This window comes from Monocercomonoides exilis, assembly GCF_001643675.1.
Source record: "Monocercomonoides exilis strain PA203 chromosome Unknown scaffold27-1312184, whole genome shotgun sequence".
Classification (NCBI taxonomy): Eukaryota; Preaxostyla; order Oxymonadida; family Polymastigidae; genus Monocercomonoides; species Monocercomonoides exilis.
This window is the reverse complement of record NW_027150572.1, coordinates 91146-107193: the sequence shown is the minus strand read 5'-3', so window position 1 is coordinate 107193 and position 16048 is coordinate 91146. Positions and strand designations below refer to the sequence as shown.

At 37.1% G+C, this 16048-nt stretch overlaps 4 protein-coding genes across 4 annotated transcripts; 3 read left to right on the top strand and 1 right to left on the bottom strand.

The window, feature by feature from the left end:
• Window positions 1-79: 79 nt before the first annotated feature.
• Window positions 80-1452, top strand: MONOS_6565 (uncharacterized protein). The gene is made up of 6 exons (XM_067876805.1): window positions 80-99; window positions 235-268; window positions 318-480; window positions 545-643; window positions 719-784; window positions 851-1452. Exons 2-6 carry the CDS (start codon window positions 251-253, stop codon window positions 1252-1254), a joined length of 750 nt encoding a protein of 249 aa, XP_067725875.1. The 5' UTR covers window positions 80-99; window positions 235-250; the 3' UTR covers window positions 1255-1452.
• A 9-nt stretch (window positions 1453-1461) lies between these two features.
• On the top strand, window positions 1462-4226 carry MONOS_6564 (Replication protein A 70 kDa DNA-binding subunit). The gene is made up of 6 exons (XM_067876804.1): window positions 1462-1538; window positions 1632-1680; window positions 1756-1896; window positions 1968-2088; window positions 2170-2395; window positions 2495-4226. Exons 1-6 carry the CDS (start codon window positions 1469-1471, stop codon window positions 4129-4131), a joined length of 2244 nt encoding a protein of 747 aa, XP_067725874.1. The 5' UTR covers window positions 1462-1468; the 3' UTR covers window positions 4132-4226.
• A 29-nt stretch (window positions 4227-4255) lies between these two features.
• MONOS_6563 (putative tRNA methyltransferase Trm9) lies at window positions 4256-13739 on the top strand (the record flags this gene model as incomplete). The annotated part of the gene is made up of 6 exons (XM_067876803.1): window positions 4256-4467; window positions 4536-4626; window positions 4694-5343; window positions 5448-5508; window positions 5588-7042; window positions 7122-13739. 6 exons carry the CDS (start codon window positions 4256-4258, stop codon window positions 13737-13739), a joined length of 9087 nt encoding a protein of 3028 aa, XP_067725873.1.
• Window positions 13740-13886: 147 nt separating this feature from the next.
• Window positions 13887-15265, bottom strand: MONOS_6562 (putative 40S ribosomal protein Sa-1). The gene is made up of 2 exons (XM_067876802.1): window positions 15029-15265; window positions 13887-14957 (listed from the first exon to the last, which is right to left on the bottom strand). The coding sequence occupies exons 1-2, from the start codon at window positions 15073-15075 to the stop codon at window positions 14051-14053; spliced, it is 954 nt and encodes a 317-aa protein (XP_067725872.1). The 5' UTR covers window positions 15076-15265; the 3' UTR covers window positions 13887-14050.
• Window positions 15266-16048: the final 783 nt, after the last annotated feature.

The window sequence follows — 16048 nt, the reverse complement described above, 5'->3', positions numbered from 1 at the left end:
AATGAATAATTTGATAATTATTAGCCATTAATATTCAATTTTATTTATTTTCAAAAAACCTTGAGATCATTTATGCCATAATATAGTCATTTGTGGATTGTATGATGTTGTTATTAGAACTCTTTGTTCATTCATTAATTTATTATTATAATTTTCTGACCTTCTTATATTTTTTTCCATTTAACGTATATTTCATGTAAATTGCAAATCTTATTTTGTTTGCATATTTTTCAGAGTTAAACTTTTATCGATGATTTCGATTAAAGAGGTGTGATAACAAAAAATAATTAATTGAAATAATGATTATTTGATGATAGTTGGAAGGAATTCTAACGGCAGATGCAGTTATGGAAATGCTTTTGTACCTCGCATGTGTCGCTGTGATGATTTTTTACATTATCGCATTCAAAAAATATGAAACAACACCAAAATGGCTTGGCATCGGAAAGATGATTGAAGCGATCGCAACAGGCGTTTATAGTGTGCTTTGCTTTTCATTAGATCTCTTCTTTTTATAATTTTAACAATATTTAATATCAAAAAGCAATATGGCTGCTTGTGTTTAATATCATTTCTTCAGCAATGTATCCATCTTACTATCACTTTACTCAAACAGCAGATCTTATCATCTTTATCGTTTATTGTTTGTACACTTCCCAATATTTTGAATAAATATACATTAATCTTTCTTTTATCTTTCTATATTTTCTGTTTCCAGCTGCCGGAAGTATTTTGTGTCTCATAGGATTGTTGGCAAAGAAGAAACACTTTTTCTTAGCACAAAGTTTGCTGCATATAATGTTCTTCTTTTCAGTAACATTTGTTATTTCCCCTATATTGCTTGTATAAGGTCTAATTTGTGTATATCATTTCGTGCGATTCATAACTCTGATCTCGACATTTGCTGGCGAATATACTACTACGTATCAAAGAAATAGCATGATGATATTATACTTTTGGCAAAGCATTACATGCGTTTTAGGCTCATTTTTGATGTTCGAGTTGTTCAAAAGATTGAAGAACGATGAAGAAATTGGAAAAAGCTATCCAAAAGCAGGAGAAGGTGCAGTTTATGATACACACGCATCGAAATCGAATACTGTCAATTCATCATTTGTCGCAACTGCAAATTCAAGCATGTACGGTTCAGGGTTGGGAATAAAAGACAAGGAATCCGTCACGTCAAGAGCTCCAGCTGAAGGCAGCCCAATGAATTCCTCACAACCGGCAACAGAGTCGGTTGCTTTCTTCTAAAATTAAATTGAAATAATATTTCTTTAATAAAAATTTTCTTTAAAAATGTGAGTGAATATTTTGTTTGTTATGATGAAATAATTTAATCTACTGTCTCTACTTCTTTTTCACTTCTTTTTCACTTCCTTTTGACTTATAAAAGAATTTTATATGTTGGATTAATTTTTTAAATAGTAGTTGGTGCATACCCACACTAAATATTTTTGGATCTATTATGAGTTTAACTTCGAATGCAATACCTCGCATTGCAAATCAATTAAAAGTTGATAACCCTGTTTTACAAGGTTTGTATATTTTTAACTTTTTGAAGTTAAAATTGCTTGAAAAACTTTTTCATATTTAAATTTCGAAAAAACATGTTTTATAACTCTCTGTAGTTGTTTCAAATCCACCAGAACTCAAACCCGGGGAGAAAAAGCCTATAAGGTTTGATGCACTTCGTAAGAAGTCAAATTTATTTTCATTTTACATAATTATTCCTTTGATCTGTCGAAATTTCAGACTTTACATTTCTGATGGTGTAAGTGTACTTCCAGCAATTATTTCTGGAGACAAAAGTGAAGAGTTAATCAAAAATTCATTAAAAATGTATTCTATCATTCAGCTCACACATTTTACGCCTGGAAATTATCAGGGTCAATTGTATGCTTTTTCATTTTTTATTGAATTCAAAAAAAGCTTTTTAATTTAATTGCATATTGCGATTGTTCTAGAACTGTTTTTGTATCAGACTACATATTAGTACAACAAAATTATCCTCAAAGAATTGGAAACCCAGACAGATATGGAAAGCCAAAAAAGACGACTGAGAGTCCTGCTTCAACTTCAGGCGCTGTATGTATTTATAATTTAGTAACTTTTTCGTTAATTTTTTATTGTCAACATACGCGATACTATTATTTTTTATAAATATAGCCTCAAACAGCCGCTCCTTCTCCACCTCATCCATCTCCTTTAGCCCTCAATCCATCTGAAGCACAGCAATCAGGACAAATGGCACAGCTACCACAATCATCTGCTTCACCCCAACCAACAGCAACTCGTCTTCAGAGCTATCAACAGCAACCACCACAACCACAGATTCAACCACAACAACAACTTCAACAAGCTCCTCAATCACAATTTCAGCCACAAATTGATGGTGTGATTCACTCACATTTCATTTAGAGTTATTTTTGCTTATTGAATCATTCTTTTGTGATATTTCAATTTATTTCTCTTTGTTTTTTTATAAATGCAGAGGCACTTCGACAGCTTTCATTGCTTCCGACAACAGAAACTGGGCAAATACAAGTCATGCCAATTGCCTCGCTGTCGCCCTACAGCACTCGGAACTGGTGCATCAAGGCGCGTGTGACTGTGCGGCCAGACATCAAAGAGTTCAACCGCGGAGGCAGAGGGCGGATGCAGCGAGACTCCGACGGGATGGAAAGAGAAGAGAAAGGAAAGCTGCTTTCGTGCGACATTCTCGACGAGTTCGGCGGAGAGACGCGTATTGTGATGTTCAACGACGCTGTCGACAAGTTTGGCCCGATCATTCAAAAGGGTGGAGTATACTTCATTCACAAGGGGCGTGTGCGGTCAGCCAACAAACAGTTCTGCCGCTTTGAGGTGGAGATAACACTTGACACAGACTCTGTGGTTGTTCCGCTGCCTGCGACAGAAGGCTCCTCGCAGCGCGTCAAAGTGAGCGGAGAAGGCGGAGAAGCGATGATTCTTGGCGACGACCCCCACATCTTAATGATGAAGTGGGACTTCATAGACAACATTGCACAGCTGGAGAAAGTGGCTGTTGGAAACACAGTGGATGTGTGCGGGATTATCGTTGAGGAAGACGAGCTGAGACCGATTCAGTCAAAAAGGTCATCGACACCACTTTCAAAGAAATCTGTTTGGGTGGCAGACCATTCGATGAAGAAGATTGAGGTGACATTTTGGGGAAAAGAAGCAGAGCAGCTGTCTGCGAACATCGGTGATTCGTTGTCGATTAAGGCAGCGCGTGTGGGAGAGTTCCAAGGGAAGACGCTGACTGTTGGAATTGGATCGACATTCGAACTGAATGACGAAGGACATCAACTGCCCCAGCAGCTCCGCCTGTGGTGGCGACAAAGCTTGGAGCAGCTCATCAAAGAGGGAGATGGAAACCCGTCGAATGCGTTTGCTGCGCTTCCTGGGACAGGCATGGGACCAGGTGGCAGGCTGCCTCTTCCGCGCACGACGCTGCGGCAGGCGATGGCGGAAGGAGCAGGAACAGAGCCAGGCAGAGACGATCTTTTCAGCGTGCTGGCGATGCCTGTGTATCTCCTGAAGGACAACATCACATACGCAGCTTGTCCCAAAGAAGGATGCGGAAGAAAGCTTGTTGGAAACTCGTGTCCGAAGCATCCGGATGTGCTGGAAGGAGAAGATGGACTCCAGCCGCAGATAAGATATTTGGTGAATTCACATGTGGCTGACTCGACAGGATGTGTTTGGGTCAGCATGTTCGGGAACCAAGCACAGGAGCTGATTGGAGAGAAGCCAGAAATCATGGCTCAGTTGCAGGTCAACGAACCTGAGAGATATGAACTTGCTATTAATGAAAGGCTGTTCCTAAGATATGAAATGAGGATTCGAGCAAGACAGGACACTTACCAGGGAGATTCAAGAGTTAGATATTCTTGCATGTCAATATTCCCCATTGACTTTGCAAGAGAATCCGCACTCATTCTCAATTCAATACTCAAATTAATACCACAACAAGAAAAGGAATCTCTTGGATTACACGAAGTGACTCCTCCTCCTCCTCAAACACGTTCACTTGCACAGCAAACTGCTTCACACCTTCCTTTAAATTCCGTTCCTGCACAGCCATCAAGTGAAATGTCACACAACTAAATAATTACCACTTCATTTATTTTAATTTTAATTTTTTTTTTTAATTTTTTTTTGTAAGTTTTTTGAAATAATAATTCTGTAATGCCCATTCTTAATTTTTCCTTCTTTCATTTTTTATTGATTGATGCAAACGAGCATCAAACTCGAAGAAAGTTATGTTGAAGATGTTTATGAATTGATTGCCAATCATTTTAGTGGGACTCGCTACAAGCCATGGCCGCTTGTTGCAGAATTTCTTAATTCATTTCCAAAGGGGTCTTTCATTGCCGACGTTGGATGTGGAAACGGAAAATATACATCAGTTAATCCCAACGTAATTATGCACGGATCTGATGCGTTTGGATACTTTTTTCTGTTTCTCTTAATGTGAAAATTTCGTTTTTATCAAAAATTCTCTTTTTCAGTTCCGAAAATCTTCTTAAAATAGCCATTCAAACTGGAATGGATTGCATAACATGTAGTAATATTCATCTTCCGTATAAAAGCAATTCAATGGTTGGCTATTTTGTGGATTGTTTTTTTTTTTTTCGTTTAATTTTCTGTCTTTTTCTGTATTATAAAGGATGGTTTCATTTCAATTGCAGTTATACATCACTTTTCTACTCCTCGAAGAAGAAAAGCAGCAATAAGAGAGATGATTCGAATACTTCGAAGAGGAGGAAGAGGATTAATTTTTGTGTGGTCATTTGAACATCAAAAAGTGACTTATCCTTCTCAGGATGCTTATGTGCCTTGGTACCTAAAACCAGAAAAAAAGACAGATGCTCCTGTTCCAGAGCATGCGAAAGAAACACAGAAAGGACTATTTGTCAAGCGTTATTATCATCTTTTTAAACAAGGGGAATTAGAAGAATTAATAACAAGTGATAAAGGTGATGTATTTGGAGGGGAGGATGAAGAAGAAGAAGTTAGTGAGCCTCTTTTGCCACTTTCCAGTTCTACAGATAAAGAAGATCAAAAGAGTCACGATTCACAGAAATCATCAAATGATGTTGCTTCATCATCTTCAACTTGTTCCGAACCACAAATATCATCTTCAACACCCGAAACTTCGTTTTCATCATCAAAGCAGTCATCTTCCATCAGTGCTTCGTTTCAACCTTCCTGCGAAATTGGCTTTGATATTAAAAAACAGAAAGAAAATTGCATGGAATATCCTCCTTTAAGCTCAATGTTAAAAATTATTCGCTCTGGCTTTGATCATGAAAATTGGTATTGTGAGGTTGAGAAAATTTGAAGTTTAACAAACAATTTATGTGAACCATAATCATTTATTGTTATATTTTGTAATGCTTTTTGATGAATAATTACAAAAGTAGTGATGTTCATTTGAATGAAAAAGACTTCACTACTCATATGCAATGGGTAAGAAAAGATGTTTGTTGTATATTTTAGTCTTGTTGGTAAGATAATAAAAATTTTAATTACAAAAAATTTTTTTATACAAAAAATATAGACTAATCAAAAATTAACAAAAAGTTGGATAGAAAAGTGCGAATTGGACAGCTTTAATAAAAATATGTCGAGCTGTGGTTTATATGCAGATAGCGTATTCCTTGAGAAGACAAAAGTTTTTGCGGATGTTTTAGCATCTGATCTCCAATTAATCGAGCAAAATCATCAAGAACTTTTACCAGAAATAAATATCAACATTGATAATGAAAAGATTCGTCAAATACTCTTCCGAGTAAAACGAAAATCAATAAATTCAACTTTAGTTATTTCTTCTAACTTGTCATCTGTTCAAAGATGGAGGAGATATCTTCTAGCTAGGGGAATTAACAAAACAGAAATGTGTTTTTTGATGCAACTGGCAAATGAAAACCAACAAAAGAATGATCAGATTCGAACTGTGAAAGAGCCTTCTGCTCCATATTATTTTTCAACTTGTTCTGAAATTGTGGCAAAATTCAAAGAATTTACGAAATGGTTGAATGAACATCGAAACATTAAAGAAAAGGAAGATTTAAACGTTGAAAATCTTTCTCCACTTTTCATTTGGGATTGGAGGCGAATAATATTCGATGCATCTGAACTAAAGATTGATTTAACGCAAAATCAAAAAAGCTGGGGATTTACAATGAGAGAAAAGCTGATTGTTAATGAAGCACATACATTTCCTTTCTCGATGAAGAGTTATGCCATTAAAAATGAAGAAATTTTTGCAAAGAGGAGCAAACATTTGTTGATTGATGCACTTGTTGCGACTCAATTCATATCTTCTCGGCGCAGATGGCTGATGATGGATGGGTGGGATCATGTTGAAGAAGCGTATGAAGCAATAAGCGCTACGGGACAACCTTTGAATTGTACTCGTCTTTCATCTTTGAACAGAATCAATCGTAAGCCAAACAGTCGTCCGTCCGACGTTTTTGAAGCAGCAGAACAAAAAGCTGCTATGAACAGATTGAAAGGAAAGCTCATTTTTGATTATTTAAAAGGAAATGTGACAGTGCTGAACGGAGAATTTGGATCTCAGCTGTTTCCTCTGACTTTGACGAAGGCTCAGTCACTTCCTTCGTTGTCTCTTCTTTCAAACTCTCTTATGCCATTTATCCATCATCAGCCACTTGCAAATGCGCCATTCGTTTTTCAGAACTTTACTTCTTCCACAGTAAGCGTTAAGCTTTCTCTGGATGAGAATATTTCAACGAACTTGCTTTCCTCATGGGTTAAACATCTGGCGGATGTAATCCATAAGAACAAATCTTATTCTCTCATCCAACAAGAAGAATCATATAGAATTTTTGACAAAGATTTGTTTTATCTTTCACTCTGCCTTCTCCTCATGCATCATTCTGTGCATCCATTGATGATTGTTGATCTTTTATTCAAAGAGCATATTCTACCACATTCATTTATGACCGATGTCATCTCTCAGCAAAAGCTGTTTGCAATCGTTTTTCGATTGGTATGTTTAATATTTTTTTATTTACAATCTTTTGAACATTTCTTTTATCAATATTTCATCTTTATTATGTATGCGCTAGTTTCTTCTTGATGCTATTTCTGTGTGCAACAGAAATGATGCAACGGAAATGAGAAAAGAGCAAACAGAATCATCGTCAAATGAATCTTCCACAGTTCATTTGAAGAATGACAACACAGAACAGAAAATTGAAAAAACTTCAATCAAAAATCAGACTTCAAACAACATTCAAATTTTTAATTCTGTCTACACAACACCTCCAAATATCATTCCTTCAAAAGATCAGTTGAATTTGCCTGGAGCCTTCTCTGCAGCTCATCTTACCGAAAGCACAAAATCAAAGCAATCGCAAATATATTCATCAAATAAAGCTTTACCATCTTTAATAGACAGTTCAGGTCCTGTTTCATCGCCATTCACTTTATTTCCTCAATCGCTGAATAATTCTCCATCATCTTCAGAAATTCATCCTTTTTCAGCTCCAAGACATTATAGTGAGGATATATCAATAGATAAAAGCAGACACATCATAGATGCGAACTTTTATTCAAAAGTAATTCCTCAAAAGGAGTCGATTTATGGAACTTCTGAACTGTCATGCTATCAAAACGACAAATACTCTGAACATTTTGTGGAAACTGATAAAAAATTTTATTCTTTTCTTTCTCCGTCTTCTGTGTCGATAAATCTTGACTCTCCAAAAAATGACAAAAGATACAATTTGTTGTGTCAACGCATTTCCCATCTTTCCACAGAGAGAAGCGTTCGCAATATAAATGCTAATCAAGATAAAATGCAGATTCATGAACAGGACACAAGAAACCTGTGTGTTGAGCCTTCTTTTGGTTCAAAGCAAATACTTACATCGCAACATCGTTCATTTCTGGATGATAAATCACTTTTTTCAAATCTGCAAGAATTTCATTCAGGCAGCAGGCAAACTACGCTTTCTGAAGAGAATAAAGAAACAAGAATAGAAAACGAAACATTTAAAAAAGCATCCAAATCAACTGAAAGCGAAGTGCAGGAATTGACTTTAACAAGAGACAATGCTAAAAAAGCATCGTCATCAATAGAAGCTAATAACTCCTCTCAGAATGATTGGGGCGATCTAATCAGCCAGCTGAGAATTGACGAATCTCAATCAGATTTTGGCAACAGTCAGCTGGAAAATGCATCGAGCACACAAATATCTGATATTGTTCTAAAAAAGAAGCAGAATGAAGTTTCGGACGACGAAGCTGTGATTGTTATCAGTTCGAGCAGCGATAATGAGGAAGACAGCTCTGGGCAATCAAAAGCCAATAAACACTTCCATAGAATACTAAGATCAGCAAAAACAAAGGCATCTTCAAAATCTGACAGCCAGAAGAAGTTGCCAGAGAGGAAAGCAAAAAGAATTGCGATCAAGCGCACAATTGAAATTGAAAAGCAGGAGGATTCGATTGAAAGTTCATCTGAAGAAGTTTCCATTCACAGAAAAAAAATGAGAAAGCGACTCATTCAAAATCCTTTTCTTTCATCTGATGATTCTGAAAGCGATTCAAACAATTCGACAAGAACGCTCCACAGGTCATCTTCAGATTCAGATTCCTCTTCCTCTTCCTCTTCTTCTTCTTCAGTCAAAGTTTATCGGCCTTTTAATGAGAAGCCTTCAGATAGCGAATCTTCGGATGGTTTGGGTGATTCTATTGATGCATCTGCTACACCATCTTTGAAATCATCTTCTGAACAGGAAGAGCAAGAAGAAGTGCAGAAAGCATATGAATTACGATCAGCAGATGTCCAAACACCAGTTGACGACGATGTGATTGCGATAAGCGACGATGAATTAATTGCAGCCGTCGTCAAATTCAACAAACTCCAAAAACCAAAAAAGCACAAGCAGACTGTTGGTACTCAAGATTATCAACCGCCAATTATTGAACCGAAAAGCAAGAATGCACAACACATAATGCGTGAAATGATTGAACCGCTCGACAAACAGAGAGAAGAGCAGATAAAGCAGATTGGAAGAGCACTTGTTGAAAGAAAACACTCAGACTTGGCATGTGCGATAACTCAATCCGACAGAAGAAAGCAAAATCCAGATATGAATTTGAAAGAGAAAATTATTGTGACAGATGTTAAACCAAAATATGCAATAGAAGTGAAGGGAATGAAATTCGAAGAGATTTCTCAAAACAGCAAAAAGAATGCAAAAAGAAGAAAGCGTCAAAAGAAAAACAAATCTAAGAAATTCAAGAATGAGAAAAATAAGTCAATGGAAGAAAAACCATTCAATAAAAAGAAACACAAACAAAATGAATCTTCAGAAGAAACTCAAAACTCAAAAAAGCGACACAAAACTTTGCATCAAATGTCCATATTGAATTATCTGAAGGACGCATCTTTGGATGTTGATGATCAATTACGATCAAATGAATTGATGACATCACAACACAAAAGAAAAATTCGATTAGCCGAAGAAGACGAAGAAAGCAGTAGCTACGAAGAAGAATTAGAGAAAGTGAGCAAAATAGAAAGAAGAACTGGAACAATAAAAGAAAGATATGAAGGCGATGAGCAAAAAGGCGAATCGGATTATGATTATAATTTTGTTGTGCCATTCGGCGGAAAGAAAAGAATGAAGAAAAGCAATGATTCTGATGATGATGGACAGACACAATTTAACGATGAAGATTCACCTGAAAGCAAAAAAATAGAAGAAAAGGAAGAAGAAATTGAAGAATTACCAATTGTTGACGGCATCTTTAACATGGATGAAACAAATATTCCGAAATCCTTGCATTTTCTGTTCAGTAAGAGTTGTGTTGTTTGTAAAAAACGTATTCTCTCTCTTCCTTTCTGTTCAAATGCTAATTTGTTGATTGTTCTGCTCCCATGTTTTGATGTTGTGTGTTGTGATTGTTTGTTATCGCATTGTATTGTGGATGCTTCATCATCTGCCAAAACTCAATCAGCAAATTCAATTGTTAATGCTCAAGCTTCAGAAAGAAAAGACTTATTGCACACGCCAACAGAAGCAGCAGGCTCTCTTTCTGTGAATAATTCAACAAACAGCTCAGTTTCCTCTGTTGAATCTGCTTCTGAACGAAATGGAATGGTATCTTCAGCGTCCTCAACGAGTCCTGCTTTATCTTCAGTTGCTTCTCAAAAAGAGGATAACTCTGAACATTCTTCCAAAGAATTGAAATTTGCAATACGAAAACCTTCTTTTTCTATGTTTTCTTTTCAGGCAGTATTATTTCTGCGGGGAACAAACATTCACGACTCTTCAATAAAGTGCCCCTTTTGTGGAACAAACTGCGATGCATCTCATTCTGTACCGTTGGTGTTGCTTCAGCTGACTGCTCTTCTTCTTTCAGCGGCGGCAAACTCAAAGTGGATTGATATATCAAAATATGTTTCAAAAATTAGCAACAAACAATCAAATACACTTCTTTCTTTGCAGTCACCTTCCATCTCGAATAATCAGCAATCTTCATCTCTTTCAGCATCCCAACAGAATTCATCTCCAACATTATTAAGAAATGGAAGTGAAACTGCTCAATCTTCATCTGAGTCTATTGCTTCGCCATCCCACAACCATAATTTGAAAGCGGTTGATGCTGATGTCATTCGAAGAGAGAAAATACTACAAACACTTTCTAATTTGAACTGCTCAGAAAAAAATGATCCATCAACAATGTTTTCAACAACTATTGTCTCACCTAAGCTACAAATGAGGCTGTCAAATAAAGTTAATTTTACTTCTTTTCTATCTGATCATGCTCTTTCATCTTATTTGCTCAAATATGCTGTTCCATTATCGTCTCCGCTTTCATTCATCCTTGAATTGATTGTGAGACAAGTCCAAACAGAAAAAATCATCGTGCTTTCTTCTTTTGAATCTCCTCTCTTTCTTTTGAATACCATCCTCACTCATCATCGCATACGCACATCTTTCATCCCAACACACACAAAGGCTGTTGACCAGTGGAAGATTGCAGATGGGTTTGTGGCTTCTGCCGCTGGTGCGGTTCTGCTTCTGCCTGCAATAGCATTGTGCCCAGACTTCGATCTTTCTTGCGCACAGACGCTTGTTGTGGCTGACTCGGCAGTTGGGTGGCGTGTTGAGAGACTAGTTCTAAAAATGATGTTGAAAGGAAATGCATCAAAACGCCAAAAGCTTGTGAGAGTATACAGCTCGGGCACAATTACAGAGTTATGGGGAAAGTTAAAAGAAAGAAAGTTGGAAAAAATGAATTCCAAAAATGACGATTATGCAGGAAAAGAAGGATTCCACCAGAAGCAGAACCTTCATTTAGATATGCAAGAATCGGTCAGCACATCTGAAAAAGAAGAAATGAGGAATTCACATCTTCTTGCATCTTCATATGCGTTTGACGGTTATCCTCGGCAGGCACTCAAAAGAATGAAAGCCAACAGAGATGAGATTTCGATTGCACAACAAACAGCATCGTATGCTCCAATGCCATGGATCAACTCCGAGCAAGTCACTGCTTCCGAAAGTGAGTTGGATGCATCTGCACATTCCAGCAAAGATTGGCCAAACACAAAAGCAAATGCATCGATCATAGATCCTTTTGAAGAGCCTCATTCTTTTCTGGGTCTATCGCTTATTCATCAATTGGAGCCTCTTTCATCTCTGACTGATCTGAATCAGACTGAATCTCTTCGAGTTCTACAAAAATTAGCTTTGAAAATTCCGCCGCAGTTGAATGATTCAAATGTGATGGATATTTCTCAAAATATCAAAAATAGGCAAATAATTTATCCTGTTTCTTCGTGTTCTTCACTTTCTTTTTCAAATAATACAGTGGACACCAAAAAGCAAACAAAAGCACCATCAGGCAAAACCATTCAAACCACTCAATCTCCAACTACTTTGGGGATGAATGCTTTAAAACGGAAAATGTTGCCAATGTTTCGTCATCTAAAGTTGGCATCTAATTTAAATCTTTCGAGTATCGATTCTCTCATTTTCAGTCAAAATCAATCTCGGCTGCGTTCAATGCATTCATTAAGCCCTCAAACAGTAAGTCCGCCTGTTCAAAAAGCCACCACGGTTCAAAGATTCTCTCCAATTCAAAACTCTTCGTCAGCTCCGAAATCTTTACCAGCGTATGCAGCACTTTTGCCTCTCCCTCCATCTTCTGCACCTCAAATGCCTCCAGTGCCTCCGATACCTACGATGATGCAACGTAATCAAAGCAATTCTGTATCCTTTTCTGTACCAAACATTTCGAATGCTGCCGCCTCTTCGGCTTCACGTACCTCTCTGAGTACTTTTCAGCCATATCATCAAATGCCAGATCCTTTTGCAAGTAGTGTTTTATCTTCCACGCAACATTCCCCGGCTGATTCGTTTCCAGGCGCTGTTTATCCTCAATTCCCTCAGAGTTTGCATAGCATCAACCCACCATCATCCTCTCTTTACAGGCAAACCTCTACTCCTGATGTTGGTAGCAATCAAATTTCATCTCTTCCTTCAATTTTGTCTAATCAGAAAAATCATCAAAATCAACAGCAATCATTGCAAAATAACTTTCAAAGGCAGTCACCAGAATTATCTCAAGCAAAAGCCATTAACGTGGTTGATGATAAAAGCCCTTCGGATGTCTTTAATGGGCATTCTGCACAAAACCACCCTGTGCCTTTTCCGAATCAAAGATTGTTAAATCAAACAACTAGCTTTGAAATCCCTTCTCGCTTTATCAAGGAATCACAGACAAATACTATCGATCCAGCAATCAAGCAACATTCCTTGCACAAAACACTTCAAACCAAGCAAGCAGAAAAAAAGGCAGAAAAAAAGGAGAAAAAGCAAGAACAAAAGAGATCACAGCACGGTGAAACTCAGCAAAAGCAGAGCACTGGCAGTTCAGAAAAAGAAAATGATGGAAAGAAAGTACAAAACGAACCAATCAAATATCCAAAAGCCTCGAGATATAAAGCGAAAGCAAACAACAAAGAGCACAAGAAAGGAGAAGAAAACCACAAATCTACAAAAGAAAAGGCTCAAATAGATGCAAGTTCACGTTCATTGGAGGTTATTGAGAAAGTGAAAAAAGTGGAGGAGTTGAAAAAGCACATGGCAAGTTTGAAAGACGAGCTTGATAAAATGATGAAGGAGGTGGAAGAAACTGAAAAGGAGCTGGGCGGCAAATCGGAAAATTCTTCCGCAAAAAAAGAAGCAATCAAAAAAGGCCTTCTGCAGCAAAATATGCCCTCTGGGCTGGCAACTCAACCACCACATGATGCTCCTCATCTGCCATTAAAAGCGCAAACTCAATCGCCCCAAATCTCTTTTTCAGCTGCTCTTCATCCCATTCCATCATCCACATTAGCTTCTGCATCGCCTCGGAGCTCGCAGGTTCCTTTAGCACAGACTGTTTCTGAAAATCCGCTCCCAATTTTCCCTTCTCCTCCAGCTATGTCTTCTGCGCTTGGTGTTGCAGCACCTCAACCTTCCATGCCTTTCAACTCCTCATACTCGATTTCGATGCTTCCACCCTGGCAGACTTATTCGGGCTATCCTGTTGATCAACAGCATCAAATGTTCAATCCTTTGGCTTCTCCTCCTCCACAGCAATTAATGCAGCCCAATTCTTACTCTTCACAGGCCAATTCACATCAGTTGTTGTATCCTCCATTCGCTCGATTCCCTTTTTGAAAAATTGATTCTTTACATATACGAAATGTTGTCGATTAGACATCTTTTGCATATAAATTGAAGTGTTAATAAATCGTTTTCCAATATGATGTATTGTTGATTTTTTGATAAACCAATTTTTGAAAGCGATTCTTTTTCTGTTAATTTTTTACTTTATTTTTCCTTTTGAATTTTTCCATAAATATTGTTCTAATTCTTAATAAGATATAATTTTTCAGTAATGTTGTGAATGTGATTCCCCAAAGAAGTGATAAAGAGAATCATGTTGCTCGACAAAAAATTGTCAATAGAGCGTATGTCTACCCATATGTTTAAGCCCATGTGGGTCCTTCCCATCCAGCAGCACCAGCAGCTGGAGCATCACCTGCAACATCAGCCCAGCTCTGTCCAGCAGCTTCAGTTGAAGCTGGAGCCCAAGAAGCAGCTGAAGCCTCTTTCTCAACTGCCTGGATTGCCTTCTGTTCCTCTTCTGGAATTTCTTCCTTCCTTCTGTCGTGAGCACCTTCAGCTACAGCCGGTGTCTCTTCCTCGATTTCATCAGCATCTTCTTCTTCCTTCTTTCTATCAACTGTCTCTCTGTAGAAGAAGAGATCAGGCATCACATTCCAATGTTTTTTGTATGAAAGGGTTCCACGGATGCGAAGAACTTCACGTGCAAGCAACCAGTAGATGATACCAATTTGCTTGATTCCCTTGTTGTTTGCTGGGATTGCAACATCGATGAAGCGCAATGGAGAATCAGAATCGCAAATTGCAATAACGGGGATGTTCACATAAGAAGATTCGATGATTGGTTGGTGATCTGTGATTGGGTCTGTAACAACCAACAGACGGGGTTCGATAAATCTTTTTTGGATCTGGTTGGTGAAGGTACCTGGAGTGTATCTGGTGGCAAGAGCTGTGCATCCTGTGTATTTAGCGAATTTAAGAACTGCACGTTGACCATAGTTTCTGCCAGAAACAACACAGACATCGGCTGGGTTCTCAATTCCGCAAATGATGCGAGCAGCAAGACGGATCTTTTCCATTGTCATTTTTGGGTTGAAGATGTGAACACCCTCTGGGCTACGGGCGTATACATATGGAGTCATGTGTGTTGTAATTTTCTTGCATCCAATGTGCGCTTGGCACGCAAGAAGCATACGAACATCTTCTTCTTCAGGGGTGATTGGTTTTTCTGTCATCTTTTCCATGCAGATGAAGGACGAAAAAGAATTTCTATTACACAAAAAACAGTAATTTTCATAAAAATAAAATGGATTCTTTTATTTAATGTGAAAAAATCAAACTTCAGAAAATTCCAAGATTTATAATTCCCCGATTGCCAATATCCCATATTATATATGAAAATGCGAAAACTTTTTATTTTATGAGCTTACATAATATTTCAGAAATCTGAGATTATTATCTCTACAAATATTAGTTAAATTGCATCTATAATTTTGTGTATAAATAATGTTGGATATATATTCTTTTCATATGGAAATGAATTCAAACAGCTAAAAAAAAAAAAAAAAAAAAAAAAATAGAAGGAAAAGATTTTCACTTTATCACTCAAATATCAAGCTGCATAATAATGAAAATTTTTAATTGTAAGTTAACTCAAATTTTCATAAATCATCATATTTCTTTTAAACATGAATCACAACATCGCACATTGCCTCGATTATTGATTTATGATCACAATTAAATTCATTCAGAGCAAAAATAGTAATTTTATTTGCCTTTTTAAATTCCTCACTTATTAATCTCAAAATTACATCTTCTGTAAGTTGAATTTTGGTAAATTCTTTGAATGAAAATATGTGTACCTCATTTTCTTTTGATTCGTCTTTTTCAAAATCGTGTAATATTGGATGGATCGAAAAATGTGGAGTGCAAGAAGATGATGGAAACGATTTTTCTATAAGATTATGTAAATTTGATAAACTAATACATTCTGGAATTTCTGTATCATGGAAAACAAGACCTATAAGCATAAACGATGGAAGAGGAAAGCATAAAAATGTTGAGGAAAGAGCCGCTAGTTCAAGTGATGCATTCTTTTTTAGTCGTAGCATTTTAACTTTTGTGTCCCCACAATAGAAAAGCCTTTCTCGAGAAAGAAAAGATGACAAAACTTTTATTCTTCCTGAACAATAATCACTAAGAGAATAATAAATGTATTCTTGTCGTATCTTTGATGCATATTCAAGATATTGTGGAGTTGGTGATATGAGGATGTTGAGATCCGCATCTAACAAAAGTTTTAGATCGTCAACTGACCCATTGATGGAAGATGGCAAATCGTGTTTTTTCGTAGCTAAAAT

Excerpts from the sequence above, each read along its gene's own strand:
- MONOS_6564 (XM_067876804.1), top strand. The coding sequence starts at position 1,469 with ATGAGTTTAACTTCGAATGCAATACCTCGCATTGCAAATCAATTAAAA. Across the intron at positions 1,681-1,755 it reads GGGGAGAAAAAGCCTATAAG|ACTTTACATTTCTGATGGTG; the intron begins GTTTGATGCACT and ends TCGAAATTTCAG. Across the intron at positions 2,089-2,169 it reads CTGCTTCAACTTCAGGCGCT|CCTCAAACAGCCGCTCCTTC; the intron begins GTATGTATTTAT and ends TTATAAATATAG.
- MONOS_6565 (XM_067876805.1), top strand. Across the intron at positions 481-544 it reads GATCGCAACAGGCGTTTATA|CAATATGGCTGCTTGTGTTT; the intron begins GTGTGCTTTGCT and ends AATATCAAAAAG. Across the intron at positions 785-850 it reads ACACTTTTTCTTAGCACAAA|GTCTAATTTGTGTATATCAT; the intron begins GTTTGCTGCATA and ends TGCTTGTATAAG.
- MONOS_6562 (XM_067876802.1), bottom strand. The coding sequence starts at position 15,075 with ATGGGATATTGGCAATCGGGGAATTATAAATCTTGGAATTTTCTGAA. Across the intron at positions 14,958-15,028 it reads AAATCTTGGAATTTTCTGAA|AAATTCTTTTTCGTCCTTCA; the intron begins GTTTGATTTTTT and ends TTTGTGTAATAG.